Source organism: Erithacus rubecula (genome assembly GCF_903797595.1).
Source record: "Erithacus rubecula genome assembly, chromosome: Z".
In the NCBI taxonomy this organism is placed as follows: domain Eukaryota; kingdom Metazoa; phylum Chordata; class Aves; order Passeriformes; family Muscicapidae; genus Erithacus; species Erithacus rubecula.
Window position 1 is genome coordinate 23,844,293 of NC_136661.1, and position 19,598 is coordinate 23,863,890.

Genomic DNA, 19,598 nt, shown 5'->3' on the forward strand with positions numbered 1-19,598 from the left:
CTGCCACGTTCTGACCCTGCTCCTGTCTCACAGCCCAGTGAGCTGTTTGCAGAGCAGTGTTTACCAAAGTCATACTGAGCTGTTTGTTGACAAACCACCACCCTCACTGCCTCCCCCACAGCTTGGCCCAGATTCCCTGAATTACCAACCATTAGGTCTTTTTCAATCTCCTCATATAGCTCTGACAGTTTGTCCTCCCGTCCTTCCAAGGCAGTGCTTGCTTCATGGTGACGCCTGATCCAATCCTGGAAGTATTCTTCCTCCAAGCTTTTATAGGCCACCACGAGTGTCCTCAGGCCTTCTCCAGCAAACTCCTGCAAGACAGTGGTGAGGCAGATAGGTCCAAGAAGAACAGTCTGGTCACCTGGCTTACAAAGAGCCCTCAGAAAGCAGACTGGTAAAAGTGTCTTGGCAAAGTTTGCAGAGGAAAGGTGAAAAAACGGCACCTTAGTCCGCAAATGTTGGGGTGTTTTTACATAGCAATTCCAGACCATTTTATCATTGCCATCCATGGTCCTTATGAAAAAATAACTCAAAAGGGCTTTTCTACTTTCTGGCTGTAAAGCTTTTCACTAACCAGGTATTTGTTTCCCAGGCATGTATTTCTCAACAAAAGGTCCAGAACAGTGAGACCTAAATAAATGGTGAACACAGCCTCAAATTTTGGATGTGGGTTCCATATTTCTAGGGTATGAATTCTGGCTGAAATGCACAGGATAAGCACAGCTAGTCATGGCATCTTAGCAGCTCCTTGCAGCCATGCTTTCAGATGGACAATATGGAGCTCAGTGTTTGGTGGAACAGAAAAGAGGCATTTGTGAAATGTTTCTCTGGGAGGTGTTTCCCCAGGCTTGAATTGAAGGTGCATCAGAAACAGGTCAGAGTTTTCTAAATGTCCTGCACTGGATTTGCCATCTTTGTTCGTATTACAGAATCATAGAATGATAGAATATCTTGGGTTTGCAGGGACCTTAAAGATCATCTCATTCCAACCCCCTCTGCCATGGGCAGGGACACTTTCTACTATACCAGTTTGCTCAGAGCCCCATCCAACTCAGCTGTGAACAAGGGATGGAGCATCTGCATCTTCTCTGGACAACCTGTTCCAGTAAAGAAATTCTTCCTAATACTTAATCTAAATTGTCTGTCTTTCAGTTTAAAACAATTAACTCTTGTTTTATCACTACATCTACTTTCAAAGAGTCCCTCTCCAGTAGTCTTGTAACCCTTTCAGGTACTGGAAGGTGTTATAAGGTCTTCCTAGAGCCTTCTCTTCTCCCAAATCTCCCAGCTGCAGGAGAAGTGCTCCAGCTCTCTGATCATCTTTGTAGCCATGGACTCACTCCAACAGGTCCTTCTTATGTTGAGGATCCCAAAGCTGGACAGTATTTCAGGTGATGTGTCAGAAGAGCAGAGCAGAAGGACAGAATCACTTCCCTTGATCTGCTCACTGTCCTGCAGCAGTCCAAATGGCACCTGGTGCTCATGCTTAGGCAACTAATTTGAGACCTATGGCCATAGAAATTAATTTGTTTCTCTATTACATAACTTAGAATTGGTGCTTAAGTGCTGTTTCTAAAATCCGAGGGTTTTTTTTCCCTGAAGACAAAGTATGCTGGTGAAAAGGAAAACACTAAATGCAGAGATGTTGTTGAGAAGGAAGCTCTTACGTTCAAGTGCTCTGTGGTCTCCTCCTTGAGAGAGTTGCAGGATGGATGAAGCAGTTCATAAAGAATGGTGTCAGCCCCCTTGCAGTATAAAGTCAAGTCACCTTCTGGACTCTGCACTGTGAGGAAGAGGAGATGAAATGCTACAAATCCCAAACTGAATCTTATAAGGTACAGAGCCTTTCCATCAAAACCAAGAACAGTTTCTACTGTGTCTGAATTTCCCCAAGTTTCGGCAAACTCCCAGGAATCAAGACAAGCTCTGCTTAGAAAAGAAGAGAGTGCATTGGTCTGAGCAGGAGCTACATTGTCCCTACAGACAGAACTTCACTCAAAAGTTAGCAAGAACCTGTTTTTAGGGAACTGGTACACTTCTCCTACTTTTATACCAGTAAACTGTAACTACAATTGCAACATTCCTGAAATATTAGAGTATGTTGGAGGGTTAATAAAGGTTGCAAAAAGTTTCTTGAATAATTTCTCCATTTTCTGTTTGGGAAAATGGGTTTCTTAGTTTGTTTGTGATTAGAAGAAATGCCTTTCCTGCATTGTAATGAGGGGGGCAAAATATATGAAAGTCTTTAGGAGACTGGCTTGCACAACTGTGGTCCAGATGTGGAGATTTCTCCCACCTGCCTCCTATAAGTCTCTTTCTGGCACTGTAGCTGTGTAATTTTAAAGTCAGGGCAGCCAATCTCAAGTCCTCAGAAATAAGTGTTACTCAAGGAGACATTGCAAAGGAGATCTCCTAGAAGAACGCATCATAGCAGAACAAGGGACAGTTCCAGAACCTAAAAAGAAGGAAGGAAAGAAAGTAGCAAAGGGACCATACCAATCACAGACATTCTCTTGCGAACGTTGTTGAAATCAAGAATAGCCAGAAGTTTGTAGATTTTTGTTTCTCCCATTTCCACGACAGTGATGGTCTCTGGTGTGCGAGCCCGGAACACAAACCCAAAATTTCTGGCAGCAGTGACTAAGGCTCCCTCATCAGGAGATTGTGCTTGATACACCAAGTTACCTGATATGCAAGAAAAAAAAACAAAAAAAAAACCAGTAATGTGGCTTCTGACTCATTTCTGAGCTAAAAGAAATACAAAATCTAAGACATAATATAGCAATTATCCCTTTGCTTTTCAGTCTATCCATAGAGGTGCAGCCCTGGAAAGCACTTTATGCCCACACAACGCCAAGTCCCACCAACACATCCTCCAGGAGAGTACAAGAGGCACCCTGGATTCTTTTGGGGTTTTTAATCACTCTCTTTGGAGTTTAACATCTCACTGAGAAGATAGGATCCTTGGGTTTAGTCCCTTCTAGTTAGATCTGCATGTATCTTTCTGATCAGTATTTTCACTTTATACCTGTCAATTGATTCTAGCCTTTAAAGAATGGCTTTCATCCTGTTTGGGATTTGAGCAGGCTGACCTAGTAGCTGTGGAAACACTGAGTGAGAGGAACTAATGAGTCTCCAGTGGATAGATGCTCTTTGGTTTTTGGGACTAGGAGCAGAGTAGAGAGAAACTGGGGCAAGATTCTGCCACATCAGGGAAGCTGTGGCACCTGCAATTTCCTCACTCCAGAGCTGTGGTGTTTGCAGTAGTGTCAGCTCCACCACAGGAACACACAGGGAGTGGGGGCCCTGGTCCTTTCTCTTCCCATGTGGCATCTCCAAAGGCACCGATTTATGTGCAGCTGTACACTACAGAAAACCACCAAGGAGACAAAAGGACCAACAACAGCTTCTGTGGAGAGAAGACATGCTGTGGTGCAAGTGACCATAACCCCTCACTCCAGTGCCCCCAGCAGCCCTCACCTTCCTTCTTCTCCTCTGGCATCACCGTGTGGCACAGCGAGAGCAGGCGGAAGAACCTGTGCGTCGGGACATCGTTCAGCTTCACAGCTTCCACCAGGCTGTGGTCATAGAAGGCAAACTTTGGGTCTGCTAACGGGTTGTATGAGAAGTCAACCTTCTCTGTGTTCTGAAAAAAACACGGCTTGGTTTGTTGAGCTCTCACAGGGCTGTGGGCCAATGCCTGTCCAACACAACCCCTCTCTCCTCCTCGCATTTACAAAGGACCCTGCCCTGCAGGGCTGGCTGCTCGTGACAGATTGGTGGATTTAAGGGAGTGGGAGGTCATGAAAGGTATTTAATCATTGGGCAGGACAGGCTCTAGCTGTGCCTTGCAGAGCAGCACTCAGGCTAAGAATTAATTAGTTAAACTGCCTCTCTGAGCAGCAGCTAATATACCAACAGGATCCCTGCCAATGGATGCCTACAGCAAAGAAGTGCCTGCCTTCAACACATGCCTGCTTGGAAGCATCATGCTCACAATGTCAAAGGCTGCCTGTGATAGTGGAATGTGGGAACATGGTTTAAAACAATTCTAAAGTCTGTCTTATCCACCATGTTCTCCCAAAGCCAGAAAAAAGTCCTGATATGGAAAAAATAGGACAGGCAGCTGAATAAAGATTAAACTCCACAGGCACTGACTATCTTGTCAAAAAGCAAGGAGCCCCAAGCAGAGTGGAACACACTGAAGAAATGTCCAGAAGCTCACCACATGATGTGTCATGGAGTAATGGACTGCCAAGCCTGCCTCGGACAATTCTGACTCCCGCCCCATCCCTGATGAGCTCAGAGTTTCCAGGACAGGAATAATCCTTTTGACCTCTGCACAATGACATTCAGCACCCAGCCCAAGAGCACAGACTGACCCCTCCCACACTCGTCTGTGCAGGAAGGTCCAGGCACAGCAGCACTGCGGATGTGTGGGCAGCAGGACTCTGCTCCAGACAGGGTCACGAGCAGCAGGGTGGGGTGGACAGCTGGCAGGAGTCCAGTGTGTCCCCAGGCAAGGCTGATGGAGAGAGGGCAGGCTGGAGGCATAATACTCAGTACAAATAGCCTGTTGCAGTGGGCAATTAAAGTTCTAAATGGACTGGAAATGAATCACTGGAAGGAGGAGTGGGACTTTCATCATCATCTTGCTGTTTGCTATTTGGATTACTGCGTGAAGCTTTCAGACATTTTAGAAATGAGGACATATGTGTTGGTTCACACAAGCAGAGGTTAAAGAAAAATGCAGTAATTATATATTTTTACACTTTCTGAAGTCCAGACAGTAGAGGAATTTGACAGTGACCTTGCTATTGGTGTGAACTGCACTCACTAATTCCTAGCTAAAGCTTTAGTTAACTGTCTAGGTTAATAAAATTCAACAATGTCCAAGTCTGCAGCAAACACCAATGGTCAAGAGTTCAAGAGAAGTCGTCCATTCACAAGAAAGTCAGGTGAAGCAGAGGGGACAGCGAGCTGTTCCTGACCTGCAGGTTTAACCCAGGCTTACTGGAAAAGAACTTAACTCTGGGAATTCTCTGACATCCAGAGGTACACACATCTCTGTTGTGAGCATCAAGAGCATCAGCTCTTGCAGGGTCAAAAACATAAGCTATGCAGGGTTGTGTCCACTGGTACTTATCCAGGGCCACTGAAAGCACTTGAGCACTTACCTCATTTATTTCTATCCTTTGCCCAGACATGTCATACACATCACCTGCAAGCAAGAAAGATGAAATTATAGCCACAAACTGCAGGTAAGTGCAGTCTCTGAGCCACAAAATTGGGTCAAGTGTTTCTAAGCTAGAATCTATTTTAAAAGTTTTCATACATTGACATGGGCACTGACAACTGGTGATACATAACAATCAGTTTCTATGTTGGTCCATGACAAAATCCAGAGACTGACAGATACCTGAAACACAAAGCAGTTACCATAAAAGTGACTGGCTTTTGAGTAAAGAAGACTTGTCTTGAGCTGAACACAGAGGACAGGGCTTCTAATGCTAGGTAGGAAATGAAAGTGCTTCTATGGGATGACTTCTCTTGTACCTTCTCTTTCAAAATCCAGCTCCTGGGTGCTACTATTTGCAGCAGTCCCTGGACACCCACAGAAAAAGAGTTTTCAAAGCCCATTTTTCCCACATCTAGGTAGCAAGGTTGCTGTATTGATTCTCCCTGAATGGACCTTCTGGTGACAGGAATTGAAGACATGTCATCTCTAAGAAACATTGTTAAAACTTCTGCCTGGAGAAAAGTTTCACTAGGAAGGTCTGGACTGTGCCAAGGCTACCCAGTCCCAACACCTCATTGAAATAAGATTGAAATGCAATGAATTACAGGAATTATTGACTCATGCTTGCACCAGCACCCTCAGCTGCGGCCAAAGTCAATTGTAGTGCTGGTGTGCCTTCACAAAGGCCCCAGAAGTGTGAAAGAAATACAGTAAACATGTCTTCTGAAAACCTGTAGGTCTGATTCCTGGGAACCATAGCCAAGAGGCTTTTGTACATCTGCTTCCCTTAAGCCTCCATAGGAGAGCAGAACTAAATCATCCTTTCTGGAACTGCTTTCCTGAATGCCCCTGAGCAGCAGAGAAGTACTGTGGTGGGAAGAAGCTAAACATTTAGAAAACTACAGGCAATAGATTGTTTGCCTTCTTTGCATGTATTTCCCATTCATTTCTTGAACCCTTACCCTGTATCCATGTTGGTGGTGATATCCACTTCAGAAAAGTCAATTAAGGACACTTGATAGGTGAAATTTCAAACTATTTAGCAATACTAATGTTAGATATCATAGTAACACTATTTGAGACAAAGTGGTCTCCAGATATGCACAGATTCATAGGAAGAAATATCTTCTTTTGTTAAGTCAGTTGATAGCACTGAGAAAAGATGCAAACTTTCTGGCACATTGATGCATCAGGAGGTCTGACACAGGAAAAGCAAGCATTCATATACAAATAAGCAGTGACTAATTTCTCTGGGGCATCTAATGATGTTAATCAATTAGCAAAGTGCTGGCACCTCTTGAGCAGTGTGAAGAAAACTGCCTGAGGCCATAGCATGAACAAGCCTTTTAAATCAATGACTTCTAGGATCCAACAGAGCTAACATGTTTTCCATTTTTTTCCAACTCCCTTTCGCTCTTCTGGTAGGTGAAGAATGTCATGTATAAATACAAAGATCAAGTCATTGACTAGTCCAACTACCTGAAAAGGAAGTGGAAAATCACTGGTCATGACACAAGAAATTGCTGAGAGACATAATGTGAGAAGCTGACAAAATTTGCAGATGAGGCCCATGAGGGATGGCTGATTTCATAAGTGATTAGGAGGGAGTGAGTGATGTGAGTTACATGTCATGTTTTGCACACTTAGCAAAATCTGGCTAACGATGTCAATAATACCATAAAATGCTGTGATTACCTAACTAATGACATCATGAAAAAACATCCAAATTTGAGTACAGTAAATCTGGGACAAATGAGGAGAAACTAATAGTGCTGGTTCTTTAGCTGGGGTAACAGTGGGGTAGAAAAAAGGGATAAAAAAAGAAAAAAAGGGGAAACAATTGATAGATGGCAAGAGATGCAACCAGGCTGTCCAGACATCCCTGATGGGCAGCCTTACCCTTGATCACTGCAGCTCCTTACACAACACTGTCTTCTGAACACCAGATTTAGTCCCTGTGGATGGAGAGGCACACAGTGAAGAAAACCCAGAGAGTGAGACAAACATACCGTAGGATTTGCCATTGATGGAGCACTTGTTGAAACACATGATATTCTGTGTGAGAGTTCCTGTTTTGTCTGAGAAGATGTACTTGATCTGCCCCAGCTCTTCGTTGAGTGTAGTGGTTCGAGCCTGAGCTGGGGTGTCATTCAGTGGGTAATACATTTTACGGTCCCAGTCGATGTAGAAACTGTTACCCAAGCGTATAATCTCCACACTGATGAAACAGAAAGAGGAGGTGATGGAATATAAATTAGCTTAAGGGACAAACTCTTTATCTTCAGCACCACCACTTCAATAGCAATTAGAAGACAACTTTGAAGTAATGACAGGTTGAACTCATCTGACCATAGGTGGTCTGTGATAAGGACTGCTGAAGCAAGTCCCACTGAAATGATCTGCTTAGCTTACAGCAACTCATTTCCTTTGTTTATAAAGCAGCACTTTATAAAAGTACTTGGAAAGTTTCAGAAGTTTCTGGCCTGAGAAGCGAGGCAGGAGCAGTGGGTGTCAGTTAAAGCTGTTTTAGGAGATGGTTTCCAGCAGAGCTGTGGGCTGGGCTGAGCCCAGTAGCAGGGGATAGGCACAGCCCTGTCTCCAACAGCAGTGAGCTCCACAGCAAGAGAGACACCGTGTCACTCAGTACAACCAGAAAAGTGGCATCAACTCGCAGATGACATGAATTTTCACCTTGCTGAGGGGACAGGAATGGAATTCATTCCTCACGTTTACCAACACAAAAGAGAGACTCAGTAGCAAAGCTGACTGAAGGTAGGTACAGTGACATGTTTAACAGGACTATGCAGTCTCTACCCTAGCCCCAAGTTTTGAGAGCATCACAGTCACACTGCCTACATGCCACTCCTATTTGTCTATCACCAATAACCAACACAGCTCTGCATTGTCTGGAAAGAGACAACACTCTCAACAGCTCATATAGCATCAAGTACTTCAGCCTGATTACACCTCCTTACCTGGCAATCCTCAACCAGTCCTGAAGCCACCCCGAAGAACAAGCCATTCATTCACTGTTATCAAGATGCTAAAGGTGACAGGCTTCCAGCCCTGCTCCTATAGCATCCTACACACCTACACCTTCCCTTTAACTGCAAAATCATCCTCTCCTCTTCCAGGGCTTGCTGCTGTCCCCACTCCAGCCCTGATAAAGCCTTCTGAAGGCAGCAGAAACAAGAAAAGAGTCACTGTGGTTGTGTAGGACCATCCATGATGGAGCTGTGTTAGGTTTTAAGGAAAATGATGCTTCCAGTTAAGGCAAAACTAAATCTCTCCTAAGATCAAAAGTGAGAGGAGCTTCTGGCACGTACCTGACGTAGAGTGAAATAGGAACCACTGTGTTCAGAATGATCACGTATGACCAGAACATGAGGAACCCAGAGTAGGAGGCAGAGTTGACACCCTCTGCCCAGGGCAAATAGACCTGGAAGTAGTAGCCCTTATCATGCTCCCAGATACCATTGCCAATGGCTAGAATGAGACACATCAGTCCTAAAAATGCAAATATCTGGGGAAAAAAAATCGAAAAACAAACCAAACAAATCAAAACCAAACAAAATGTACTGCATTTTAGAAACAAGGAATTTGTTATGCACAGGTTAATCAGAAGACCCCAATAGGATAGGGTTAGACAGCCTGAATTATAGGATAATGTGCCTAGGGCTGAGGAGGAAAAACCAGCAAAATTATGATACTTCTACCTCAAGGACAAAGCTATACAGTGCAGAGTCTGGAATTAAAAGTGCTCAAACAACCAGGGATTTAAATCCCAAGTAGACATCTGAGCTAGGGTGGTTACAGCAGTCTGCTGCAGAACACCAAATCTCATTAGAGGAGAGTTGAGCTGAGGGTCCTAAATCTGGCTGCACACTTGGGCATATAAACTGTCTGGAGAGCTTTACTTGGCCACCTGCCAGATGTATCATAGTCTTCCTCACAATTTCTGAAAGACTGCTAAGGATAAGCCAGCAGAGTACAGTCTGGATATTTAGCACTGGATATTATTCTGATGGTTAGAGGAGAGTTAATTGCCTTCTCAAAGCTAATGGTTGCCTCGGTATCTGCCCTCACAATTTGATTACATTTCCTTTGAGCAAACAAAAAGCAACACCAACCAGTGATGCATATCCTTGGGCTTTAGAGAAGCCTGTTTCCTGAAGCCTAAAGCAACCAGGGCAACAGCAACTGGGAAGTGAATTTCAAATTGGGAAACCTTACTGAAAACTGGGGCTTCCTCAAGAACAGCATTTAACGGGCACAAACCATTACACATGTCATAAAGAATTTTTTTGTTAAAAAATGACAAGACTGTAGCAATACATTTATTCGGAAAAGAAGACAAAAGAACAGGAAGAAAGAAATTTAACATAAATTAATATAAAATGCAAGGAATTACAGAACTGTGAATATCCAACAATAATAAAGTATCAAGAAAAGAAAGATCATAAACAGGTGTATGAAAAGCAAATGTGTTAACAGACAGAGGAAGAAGAAAGGAAGGACTTATCTGTCCTATAGTAGATGAAAAAGGCAGATTATATTCATTGACACAGAGCATTGTGTGGCTCTCTCTGCTAATACACACTTTCAATGCAGCAGGTCCATCTAATTCAAAGAACGAAGCTTAGAGGTTAGTTTTTAAGTTTTAATAAAGTTAATTTTTTAACAATGCATTAAAAACTAGGAAGACCCACCATCTTGGAATCCTGTTAATATAATAAGAATATTTAGAATGTAGAAATGGTGATGGTGGGGGAGATAAAGTGCAGTTAACTTGTAATCTTTCCTGGACAAATGATGAGAAAGTAATTCTTTTGGCATGGTCTTTTGGAAACATTTGACATAAACCAACCAATATAATAATAAGAAGGTAAAGATATGGAGTCAACAGGCTGCACAAAAGAGCAATTATAAATCATGTTTTGCAAGGATAATCATTAGGGAGGAGATATCAGTAAGCCGGGCCATTATGTAAAGGCCACACAACAACAATCACATTAAAGCAGTAATCAACCTTTTTTAAAAACAGTAATTGAGGGACAAACATAGAAACGTTGATGGTAAAGCTAACAAGTGTACTGCTGAGATAATCTATGGGAGGAAGAAAGATACCTCTGTGGAGTAATATCAATCACTTGGTGAAAAGTTCATGCGTGATCAACTCCAGTTTTAATATCAAAAAGCCACAAAAGGGAACTGCAGTAAGAAAAGGTGGCAGACTGAGTTTCAGGGGACACATTTATTTCACACATGAGTAGTAGCTTCCCTATTTAATTGTGTGGAGCCAAATAAATTGCTCAACTTGTGAAATGGAGACAATATTGCTTGCTGGTAAGGAATGTGGTGCAGTGTTTTTAAACCTCTGTGAACCAGAAATTAAAACATACTTCAATCCGTGCTATTGTAATTATAAGGACTTAAGGGTATTTGAGAGGCATGATCCACCCCACTGTTTCAGAGGTTAAAAACTATCCATTTGCAGAATCACAATCCATGCAGGAATTTCAATGTGTTATTCAGCCATATAAATGTATGTGGGGCAAGACAGGAGCTGAACTTTCCCAAGGTGTCCCTGCCTGAGGCTGGGGTGCTGGAACAAGATGATCTTTAAGGTCTCTTTGGACTCAAACCACTCTGTTTCTACACCACAGCAGCTCTTGCCTACAGTTGCACTTGATTTATGTACATTTTGTTTTCTGGGCATGTCAAAGCTCTCACAACTCCACTCATGTGCAACACTTGTGCTTGCACAAAGCTCACTAACATGCTGTTTGATCTGAAACAAATGGAAAGGACTAAGCTATTAAAAGCAGCCCTCTAAATTAATTTCTATGCACAGAAACAACTGTGGGCAGGGTGTTGCAATTGTAACCACAGCCCTGGAGAGAAGGACATGAAAAATCATTGCTTGTGCATGTTCATGGAGCTTCCCAGCATGAACAACCTCCCTCCCTAGGTCCTGCCCATGCATTGACTGCTAAAGATCCTCTTGGTAAGAGATTTGTAAAGAGGAAGTGACTTTTGACTTCAAGACAAACATTGACTATTGGACTGTGAATTAAAACAGTCTTGGTTTCTTGATTGGTACTTTGAGTTCTGCTCTGGGATTTGAAGCATTCAGTTGTTTAAGAGGTGAATGTGAGACTTCTCTTTCTCTGAAAATTTGCTCCCCCTAGCCTGCTACAAAGCAGCTTTTGGAGAAAAAAAGCATTTCTGCAGCTGGCAAGTGCATCCCCAGTGGATGAGCATTAGCTTCTCTCTCAGATTCATGAGAAGCACCTCAAAATGTGACAAAACAGCTATGACTGCCATCTGGGAAGGTTCACTTCTGATTAATCTTTGTTGGGGCAGACCAGGGCAGCATTCAACACAAACTCCCTTGGCAAACCTGCTTAAGCATTGCTTTGTGCCTGGAAGTTTTATGGGCAAATAAACACAAAATAACTTTGCCAGTGTTAATGTGGAGTAAGTTTCACTACATTTAAATGACCTATTTATATATAGTAAGTTGTGGCTGTTTTGTGTTCTCCAGCTCAAGAGCACAATATACTCCCTGTCTTTGTGGCCACACTCTGTAACCTTTGACCACCCGGTGAGCTGGAAAAACCCAATGCCATGAGTCTGATGTTAAATGTGTGACAGAGCTTTACTTAAACATCCAAATTTTAGAATCCTTAAAAATGTGTAAAGGAGACAAACACACCCTTGGCTCCTCCAGTGCCCCAGAACCCAGGCAAAGGCTGATGCAATCAGCTGCAACTTGCTCAGATTTTTTAAAACAGAGCCAGGAGGTAAATTCATCTCATTTGTTTTTATAAAGAGAGGCCAAACAGACTGAAAGTTCTGGGTGGGACCCTTGGCTTGTGAAAGGAGATCTAGCAAATCATAATTGAACGTTAAATTCCAGATTCCCAGTTCAGTTTTCATCTGCTCTGTTTCTGTGCCCTGAGGATCCCCCCACAGCTCATTCTCCTCTCCAGTCAGAACATAGCAGAACACCTATGAAAATGTGAAATTCTTCAAATGCTTGCAAAATTTTGAATGTAAGAGGCCCAACCTTGTTTGGTATTGCTGTCCACTTAAGGGGAGAAGGGAAAGAAAACACTGAGGGAATAACCAAGATTAATAATCCAAGATTTTTCCTTGGTAAAGATTGGTGCAAGACTTAAAATTAAGGGTATGCCCTTACTGTACACAGAGCAAGGCCTCAAGAGGGACTGGTTTACCCTGGAGTGGCTCTCTGTGCTGTGGCACTGCTGGGCACCCCTGGGCTCACCTAAAGGATTTTTGGGATCCCAAGAACAAAACAGGAATAGAGAGGCTGAGATGAAATGTGGAGGTTGGAGGGTGGTGCAGCCTGTAGAGGTTTGTGCTCTGAGCCCAGTGTGGGGAGGCATGGAGGGAGAGAGGGCAGAGAGAGCTCAGGACAGCCTTGCTGTCATGCACAGACTGCTGATGGATGCCTCCTCCAGGGCTTCTTCCAGCTCCTGGGAATGGGTCTTGCCCCCAGCTGGCTGCTGAGGTGATCTGGAGAGCAAGAGTAGGGAAGAAGCAGAAACAGTGACCACTGACCACCAGACCTTCCCAGTATCATAAACTGAAGGTGGTACAGCATGTGTGGGAAAGCATGACAAATTTGCACTCAAAGGGAAATAAAATCTGAAACTAAAAACCTTTTCTTCAAGCAACATTGATTAAAGTAGTGTCAGAGTGTTTGTCTTTTTTCCCTGAGTGGCTGTGAACTCAAACAGTAAAATCTTGAGAGAGTCTGTGAAAGAATCACTATTTCTGCCTGGAAGTATTTGCCATTTGTTAAAACCACGGATGAGCTTAACCCTCAAATTAAATCTGTTTTTCAGTCTGGGAAGAGTGCCTGCTATGTAAGATTAGTGTTCTCAAATTTCCCAGCTGCTAAAAATACCATTTTGAGCATTAATGAGGCCATGTCTAATAATTTACCCTAACATGTTAAGTCAGGAGCTGGCACCATGTAAATTAGCAAACTGAATTACCAAGTCCTGTGCAGATACCACTGGAGATGCCAGGAAATCGGGAGGAAGAAAGAGAACTGCTAATGTTTATTTTAATAGAAAATGACAAAATTACTAGAAGAAAAAAGGGTTTTGCAGGCTTCAGAATATTTCTCACACAAAAATGCAGAGCAAGGGAGAGTGAATTAAATGACAAGCTCAGAAGGAAAGTCCTTAATTCTGTCAATGTAATGGCCTTGCTTTGCAGGATGGGCTGGCAGAGGTTCTGCAGAACTGAGGCTGCTGATAAATTATGATGTAGTTTTTCTTTTTATTATGATGTACTTATTCTTTTTATCCTTAGTCACTTCTGATATTCCCCCACTTGTGTGGACAGAGAGGTGGAGCATCTGGGAATGATGAACACATCTGAGGAAAGGAAGGCACATTAATCAGACTTACCACCAGCACAAGGACATTCATGAGCCGGTCGATGCTCGTTCTCTTGAAAGTTGTTTTTCCACTGTTCTGCATGAGCTTCGTGTCTGGCCCTGGAGATGAAGCACATGTGTAAATTTTAGTAATAACACTTAGCTGTTCTAAAGCTGATTCTCCCTGAGGGCCTACTGTGTTTTTCAGCATAAATAACCATCACAGCCCTCATGAAGTGGGTACACACATTTTAGAGTGCTGGTGGGAGACTTGGGCAGAAACAGGTTCAGTCATTTGTCTGAGATTATATGGAGAGAGTCACATAAAACCATTAAATCTGGACTTTGACTCAACCCTTTTCTTTCAACATTCAACCCTTCCTTTCAGGTTTAATCACTTTTCACAGCATATCTGATACTGCTGTTATTGGTGACATATTATGTATTGTCTCATATGCCTAGAGGAGTATAGAGACAATAGAAAGGACTATGCTCATGAAAAGCATAGATCTAATCAATAATATTATTTATGACCCTGATATTCCAAATGGATCAAAATCACTTAGAAATTATATAGAGTGTTTATTTCAATACACTTGAGAGAGTTTTTAACCAAATTCAATAGTTACATTCTATCTTAGTCATCAATCAAAACTCCCCTCCTGTACTTTGCTGCATGGATTTCTGAAACAAGAAACTTTTTTCTTCTCATAGCTGGTAGAAACACAAACATAAACTTTGTGTGCATGCGGGGTGTGATGTATCCCCCTGCCAGTGCTGCTGGGCTCTGCAATTAACATGTCAGCCTTTTCACCCACCAGCATAAATAACAAGTCCAAAGCACCACTCTGTGTTCCTGATAGTACAGCCCCTCAGCAGCATCTTCTCATTGTCCAGGGCATATTTCTCTCCTCGAAGAGTAAGAGTTCCTGTGAATTTATCCAGTTTGTTGTTTGGTGCCTCACATCTGATTTCTCCTGTAAAAAGAAGATAAAAGCAAAAATGGAAATCTTTGTCCAGAAAGGTGTCATCAATATTACATTCCCAGCTGTTCCTCAGAGAGACAATATTTCACACTCTAGTTACAGTCAACTCCTAACCCTGTCATTCCCATTCTGTATCTTATATTTACTGATGTTCTTGGATGTTGCTCCTTCCCCATATTCATCTCATAAATCAAGGGACCATAGTGAACTTGGATTTATCAAATTCTTTGAACATAGCAATTTTTTATTGGTAGAGTACAAAACAAAGTTTCCAGAACTTCTATTTGGGTGAGAAGAAATGTTGAACCAGCAACATACTTTTAATCCATTCACAGCAAGTTCATAGCAGTAGGATGTCACTGGATAACTTCAGCTAAAAGTGCTGACTTCACCTTTTTTCCTTTTTCATTTTCCTTCAAACTGCAGGAGCCCAAGCGAATAGAATCATAGCCTAAAGGCTGTAGAAGAGTAATTAACTGAGGTGTCTTTGTTCACTGATTTTTAATTTCATCTGTTTTATAACTCAAGTCCCAGGAGTGCATAAAAAGATACTGCTACCTTCTTTGGCCACTGAACTGACACTCTAAGTGATTGGAGTGTCTATTTCCATGCTTTGTATTTATTTCTTGTAATAAAATGTGTTCAGATACCTCAGTATAAAAATGACTACTTAAATCAACACTGCACTTGACATTTAAAGATTCAAAGCAGAGCCCTGTGGATGTATTGAGAACTGGAAAATACAAATATGCCTTACTGAAAGGCAGCCTAAGAGTTCAGTCTGTTCACTTAATCAGCATGAACATTAAAGTTATTTTCATCACAGGCTGTAAATACCTACAAAAATATTAGCATTTGCAGAGAGTACAGTTCTTCTAGCTGCTCTCAGATTTACACACCAAGCTCAAGAGACTAGAAACAAAATCCAGAGAAGTCCAGAAGAAAAGTACAGCTTTAAGCGTCATGATCATCTTCACTACTATACATTTTAAAATAAAAAAATATGCAAATGGTCAAAAAAGCAACTCTAATCTAGGGCAGACAAACCATGAGACATGAAAGAACAAGTAATTAGGAAATTCAGTGACATGTAGCATCAGAATTCATGCTAAGAACTGTGTTGCTCTTCTATTTCATTATCTGGTTGGTCCAACAGGTACTAGACCTGTGCCCATCCTTTCTGAAAGTCCCTAGCAAGTCTCCAGGCCAGTCTCACTGCCACCCTGACAAACACCTTGAAAAGCACAAGGGATACACAGGCCTTGCACTGGAACCTCAAACTGCACAATGCTTGGCAAAGCAAACCCAGGCATGGTCTCCCAGCAGGAACACCGTGCCTGCCATGCTAATTTTGAGATCAGACGGGATTCATCCAGATCAGACTGACCACAAAAGAGTGAGATCTAAAGATCCCCCCAGCACAGCTGCTCTGGACCCAGTACCTCTGCAGCTGAAGGCACAGCAATAAGATATCTGGAATACATTTCAGCTGAAGGAGTTAAATACTGCCAAGTCAACTGTGATAAGTAGAGGGTAATTGAAAAGTACTGTGGCCTTTCTGGTCTCCCAGTTCCTCAAATCAAACTAAGAAATTCAGTGTTTTGCAAGCATCTTCCTTATCTGAACCATCAAACAAACATCATAACTCACATTAAGCATTCCGCTGAGTGCCTGTATTAGCTGCACAGCCCTGCCCTCTCTTCCTGTCTTAAAAAGCAATTAGATAAAGAGTTACATAAATATTTAAATATTTCTACAGAGGTTTGCTAAGGGAAATGCAAGGCTGGGTCTGATTCCAGGCACTCTTCCCAGTACACTATCAAGTATAAATCATTCTGGGAAACATTTTATTCATTTAAAGTATTGTGAAGAGGCCACTTTTATTTACAGTATAAATAAAATAGAGATTTAGAGATTAGATAAATATCCGATAAGAGAATTCTTAATTTTCCAAAATATTTTTAATGATTTTTTTTTTTAAGTTAAGCACTTCCAAGAACACAGTGCCCTTAGATAAGCATCACACTAAGTATGTTTGAAAAATTATCTAAGATTAAAATTTTGCTTGAAATTGATAGATGCTTCAGCCTGCTAAGGAAAATAATTAAGGCATGCCACTCCACTTATTAGCATTAAGCATCTAACTGTACATGTAAAACCTTATTTCTCAAGACCTAAAACACTCAGAACCTCCGCCATCACTTCAAAGAAATCCTGATGTACTGAGCTGACATTTGGCAAAAGCAACACACATTATTGCATAAAACCTCAACAAAGAAGGCAAAAAAAACTGTACCTGAGACAGTCTCAGCTATGCTCTTTGCCACATCCCCACCACTTGTCCTGGAATCATCTATTTATTTAAAAAACATTTTTTACCTAAAATTATTTTCCCTCTATATCTAGAAGTATTTCCTGAGAGCAATCCTTGAGGCATTCCAAGGACACCAGCACTCATTCCACCCCTTTCCATAATAATTCCTCCTGTAGTCTTGACCTCATATCTAAGCCAGCAGGGCACTGCAGAACGTGACTAACACCATTTGGTCTGGTGCTCTCATCTTCTCGTGAAGATCTCATCTTCTCTCCACAGAGAGATGATGTGTGAGCATGGAGTACTCTGGTTTTGACAAGTCTAGCTCCTTTCTCTGTATGTGCTGCTAAATATTCTCTGGCATCCAGTGACAGGACACATGGGAATCATTGAAGTTGCACCAGAAGAGGTTCAGACTGGACCTCTTGGGGAATATTTCTTTCCTGAGAGGGTGACCACTCACTGGAACAGGCTTCCTAGAGAGACGATTGATACCCCCAGCCTGTCAAGTTTAAGGGGCATTTGGACAGTGACCTTAAAAATATACTTTAATTTTTGGTCAGCCCTGAAGTGGTCAGGCAGTTGGATTAGATGATCTCTGTAGATCCCTTCGAATTAAAATATTCTGCTCCATTCCTATCCTATCCTATCCTATCCTATCCTATCCTATCCTATCCTATCCTATCCTATCCTATCCTATCCTATCCTATCCTATCCTATCCTATCCTATCCTATCCTATCCTATCCTATCCTATCCTATCCTATCCTATCCTATCCTATCCTATCCTATCCTATCCTATATCTTTTATTTTATACAATAAACAGTGCTGAGAAAGGACACATTTCCTGTTAAGCACATCTATATTGTGTTCCTTTACATATCTTAAAATTCAGTCTTCATTGTTGCATTGAGAGATGAAAGGAACAGTTTCAGGGTGAGGCTTCAAGATGGGAAGTAGTCACCTGTCCTGTGTGCACAGTTAGCCCTCAGGTCTGTGTGGAGTCTGGGAAGTGCCACTGATCAGAACATAAATGTAATCAGTGCATCAGTGTTGCTACCTCAGTGTGAAAGTGCAGTGTGAAAATGTTTTGAGGCCAGAACTAGGCATAAAGTTTTGGAAAAACAGTTTCCATTGTGCAGTTATGTGAGGTCTTGTGCTGCCTTTCAGGGTGGGTCTTGCCATGCGCAGACAGACACAAAAGTGTCCATGCAGAGGAATTGCCACCAATGCAGTTTCAGAATATAGCCATGCATGGCACCAAGACCTGCAAGCAAAGATGAACCTTTTTGTTTACATGTGGTATTGATAGCTGTTGTACAGACTGCAGAGTGCCTGTTCTGTTTCACTGGCACTGTTTCCAGAGAAGACCTAGCAGGGGGCAGTGGATAGCTTGGAAGGAAGGGTCCCAACCACTCTCTGTAATCTGGGCAAGTCATCTGGAAAGTGAATTTTCCATTTATACTCACCATTGAACTCTGTCAGCTTCTGAAGATCTTCTCCAAGTTCTGCAGTGACTGTTAGTGCCTGCTTCACTTTCAGGTTCGTTTCACTGTGACAAACAATATAAGACAAAACTATGAACTGAAAGTCATATGTGAACTGAAAGCTATCCTTGAAAATCCCTTCTGCTTTTGAGGACAGTCTTCTTCCTTAGACATCTGATGGACTGTGATTCTGTACACCTGTTTCACCTGGCCAAAGAGTATATTACAATTACAGGCATTCAGAGGAATTCCGAGCATGATACCAAAGGTGAAGTGGCTCTGTCTTCTCAATTTCACCAAGAGAACCTCACTCTCTATCCTGTCACTCATTACACATTTGAACCCAAGGAATGTATATAGGAGAGCTCTGAATTTTTCCCCCTATGGTATTCTGATCTGGAAGTTTACTCCAATCCTGGGACTAGCTAGCTGGGGAGTTGGAAATGAAATGTCAAAAGAATATTGCATTTGCTCAGGACCTCTTAGAAGTGGCACTTGTGTCTAAGAAAACTACAAACCCATTTTCAACAGAATCAGATTGGGAAGGTCCAGAGGGATATCTGTAGGGTCTTGGGAGTGACACAAAATATCCAGTCTTGCTTAGTCTCCCTCAGACTGTTGCTAGTTCTGGGCAATGCAGAAAAGGTAATGCACACTGGGTCATAAAGATGAGCCTGATCCAGTTTATTCCAAATAATACAAGCTGCAGCCCTCTGGTTCTGTGGCCAGCTCTATCCTGGAGTAGGCAGCTTTTGGAAGTCTTTGTTGTGTGCTTGCATTGATATTATTCTGTAGCAGCTCAAAGGAGATTACCAGAGTTATTCATTATGATTATCTCCCCTAGATAATCTGTCTCAAGGAAAACATTAAAGGAGAGAAATAAAACAGCTTCTGCTGGGGATATTGCAGGAACATGTGTCTAACTACCTCTCAGGGTTAGAAGAACTGTCACTGGAAAGTAAAGTCCCCTCCTCACATGATATTTGCACTCAAGAAGCAAAAGTATCCACTAGAAGATGCTATTTTCAAGATACCTACCCGAGTTTATTCTACATGTTATGAAACTCTTGTTGTTGAGGTATGCCTGCAGCACCCAGGGTCACCAGGAAGGAGGCTTTGCAGTGGTGGCAGTGTTGGCACACCAGGGCCAGGCT

General features: G+C 42.2%; 1 protein-coding gene across 3 annotated transcripts in view; it reads right to left on the bottom strand.

Moving 5' to 3' along the window:
* Nucleotides 1-19,598, bottom strand: part of LOC306814143 (phospholipid-transporting ATPase ID-like) — a 73,832-nt gene that overhangs the window by 20,338 nt on the left and 33,896 nt on the right. For all 3 annotated transcript variants that reach the window (XM_079329911.1, XM_079329910.1, XM_079329912.1), the window contains exons 9-18: nucleotides 18,427-18,509; nucleotides 14,477-14,635; nucleotides 13,690-13,778; nucleotides 8,569-8,765; nucleotides 7,252-7,460; nucleotides 5,181-5,224; nucleotides 3,484-3,649; nucleotides 2,500-2,688; nucleotides 1,671-1,786; nucleotides 150-314 (exon numbers count right to left, since the gene is read on the bottom strand). In XM_079329911.1, the coding sequence (XP_079186037.1) occupies nucleotides 150-314; nucleotides 1,671-1,786; nucleotides 2,500-2,688; nucleotides 3,484-3,649; nucleotides 5,181-5,224; nucleotides 7,252-7,460; nucleotides 8,569-8,765; nucleotides 13,690-13,778; nucleotides 14,477-14,635; nucleotides 18,427-18,509 (1,417 nt within the window). The remainder of the gene's footprint in view (nucleotides 1-149; nucleotides 315-1,670; nucleotides 1,787-2,499; nucleotides 2,689-3,483; nucleotides 3,650-5,180; nucleotides 5,225-7,251; nucleotides 7,461-8,568; nucleotides 8,766-13,689; nucleotides 13,779-14,476; nucleotides 14,636-18,426; nucleotides 18,510-19,598) is intronic.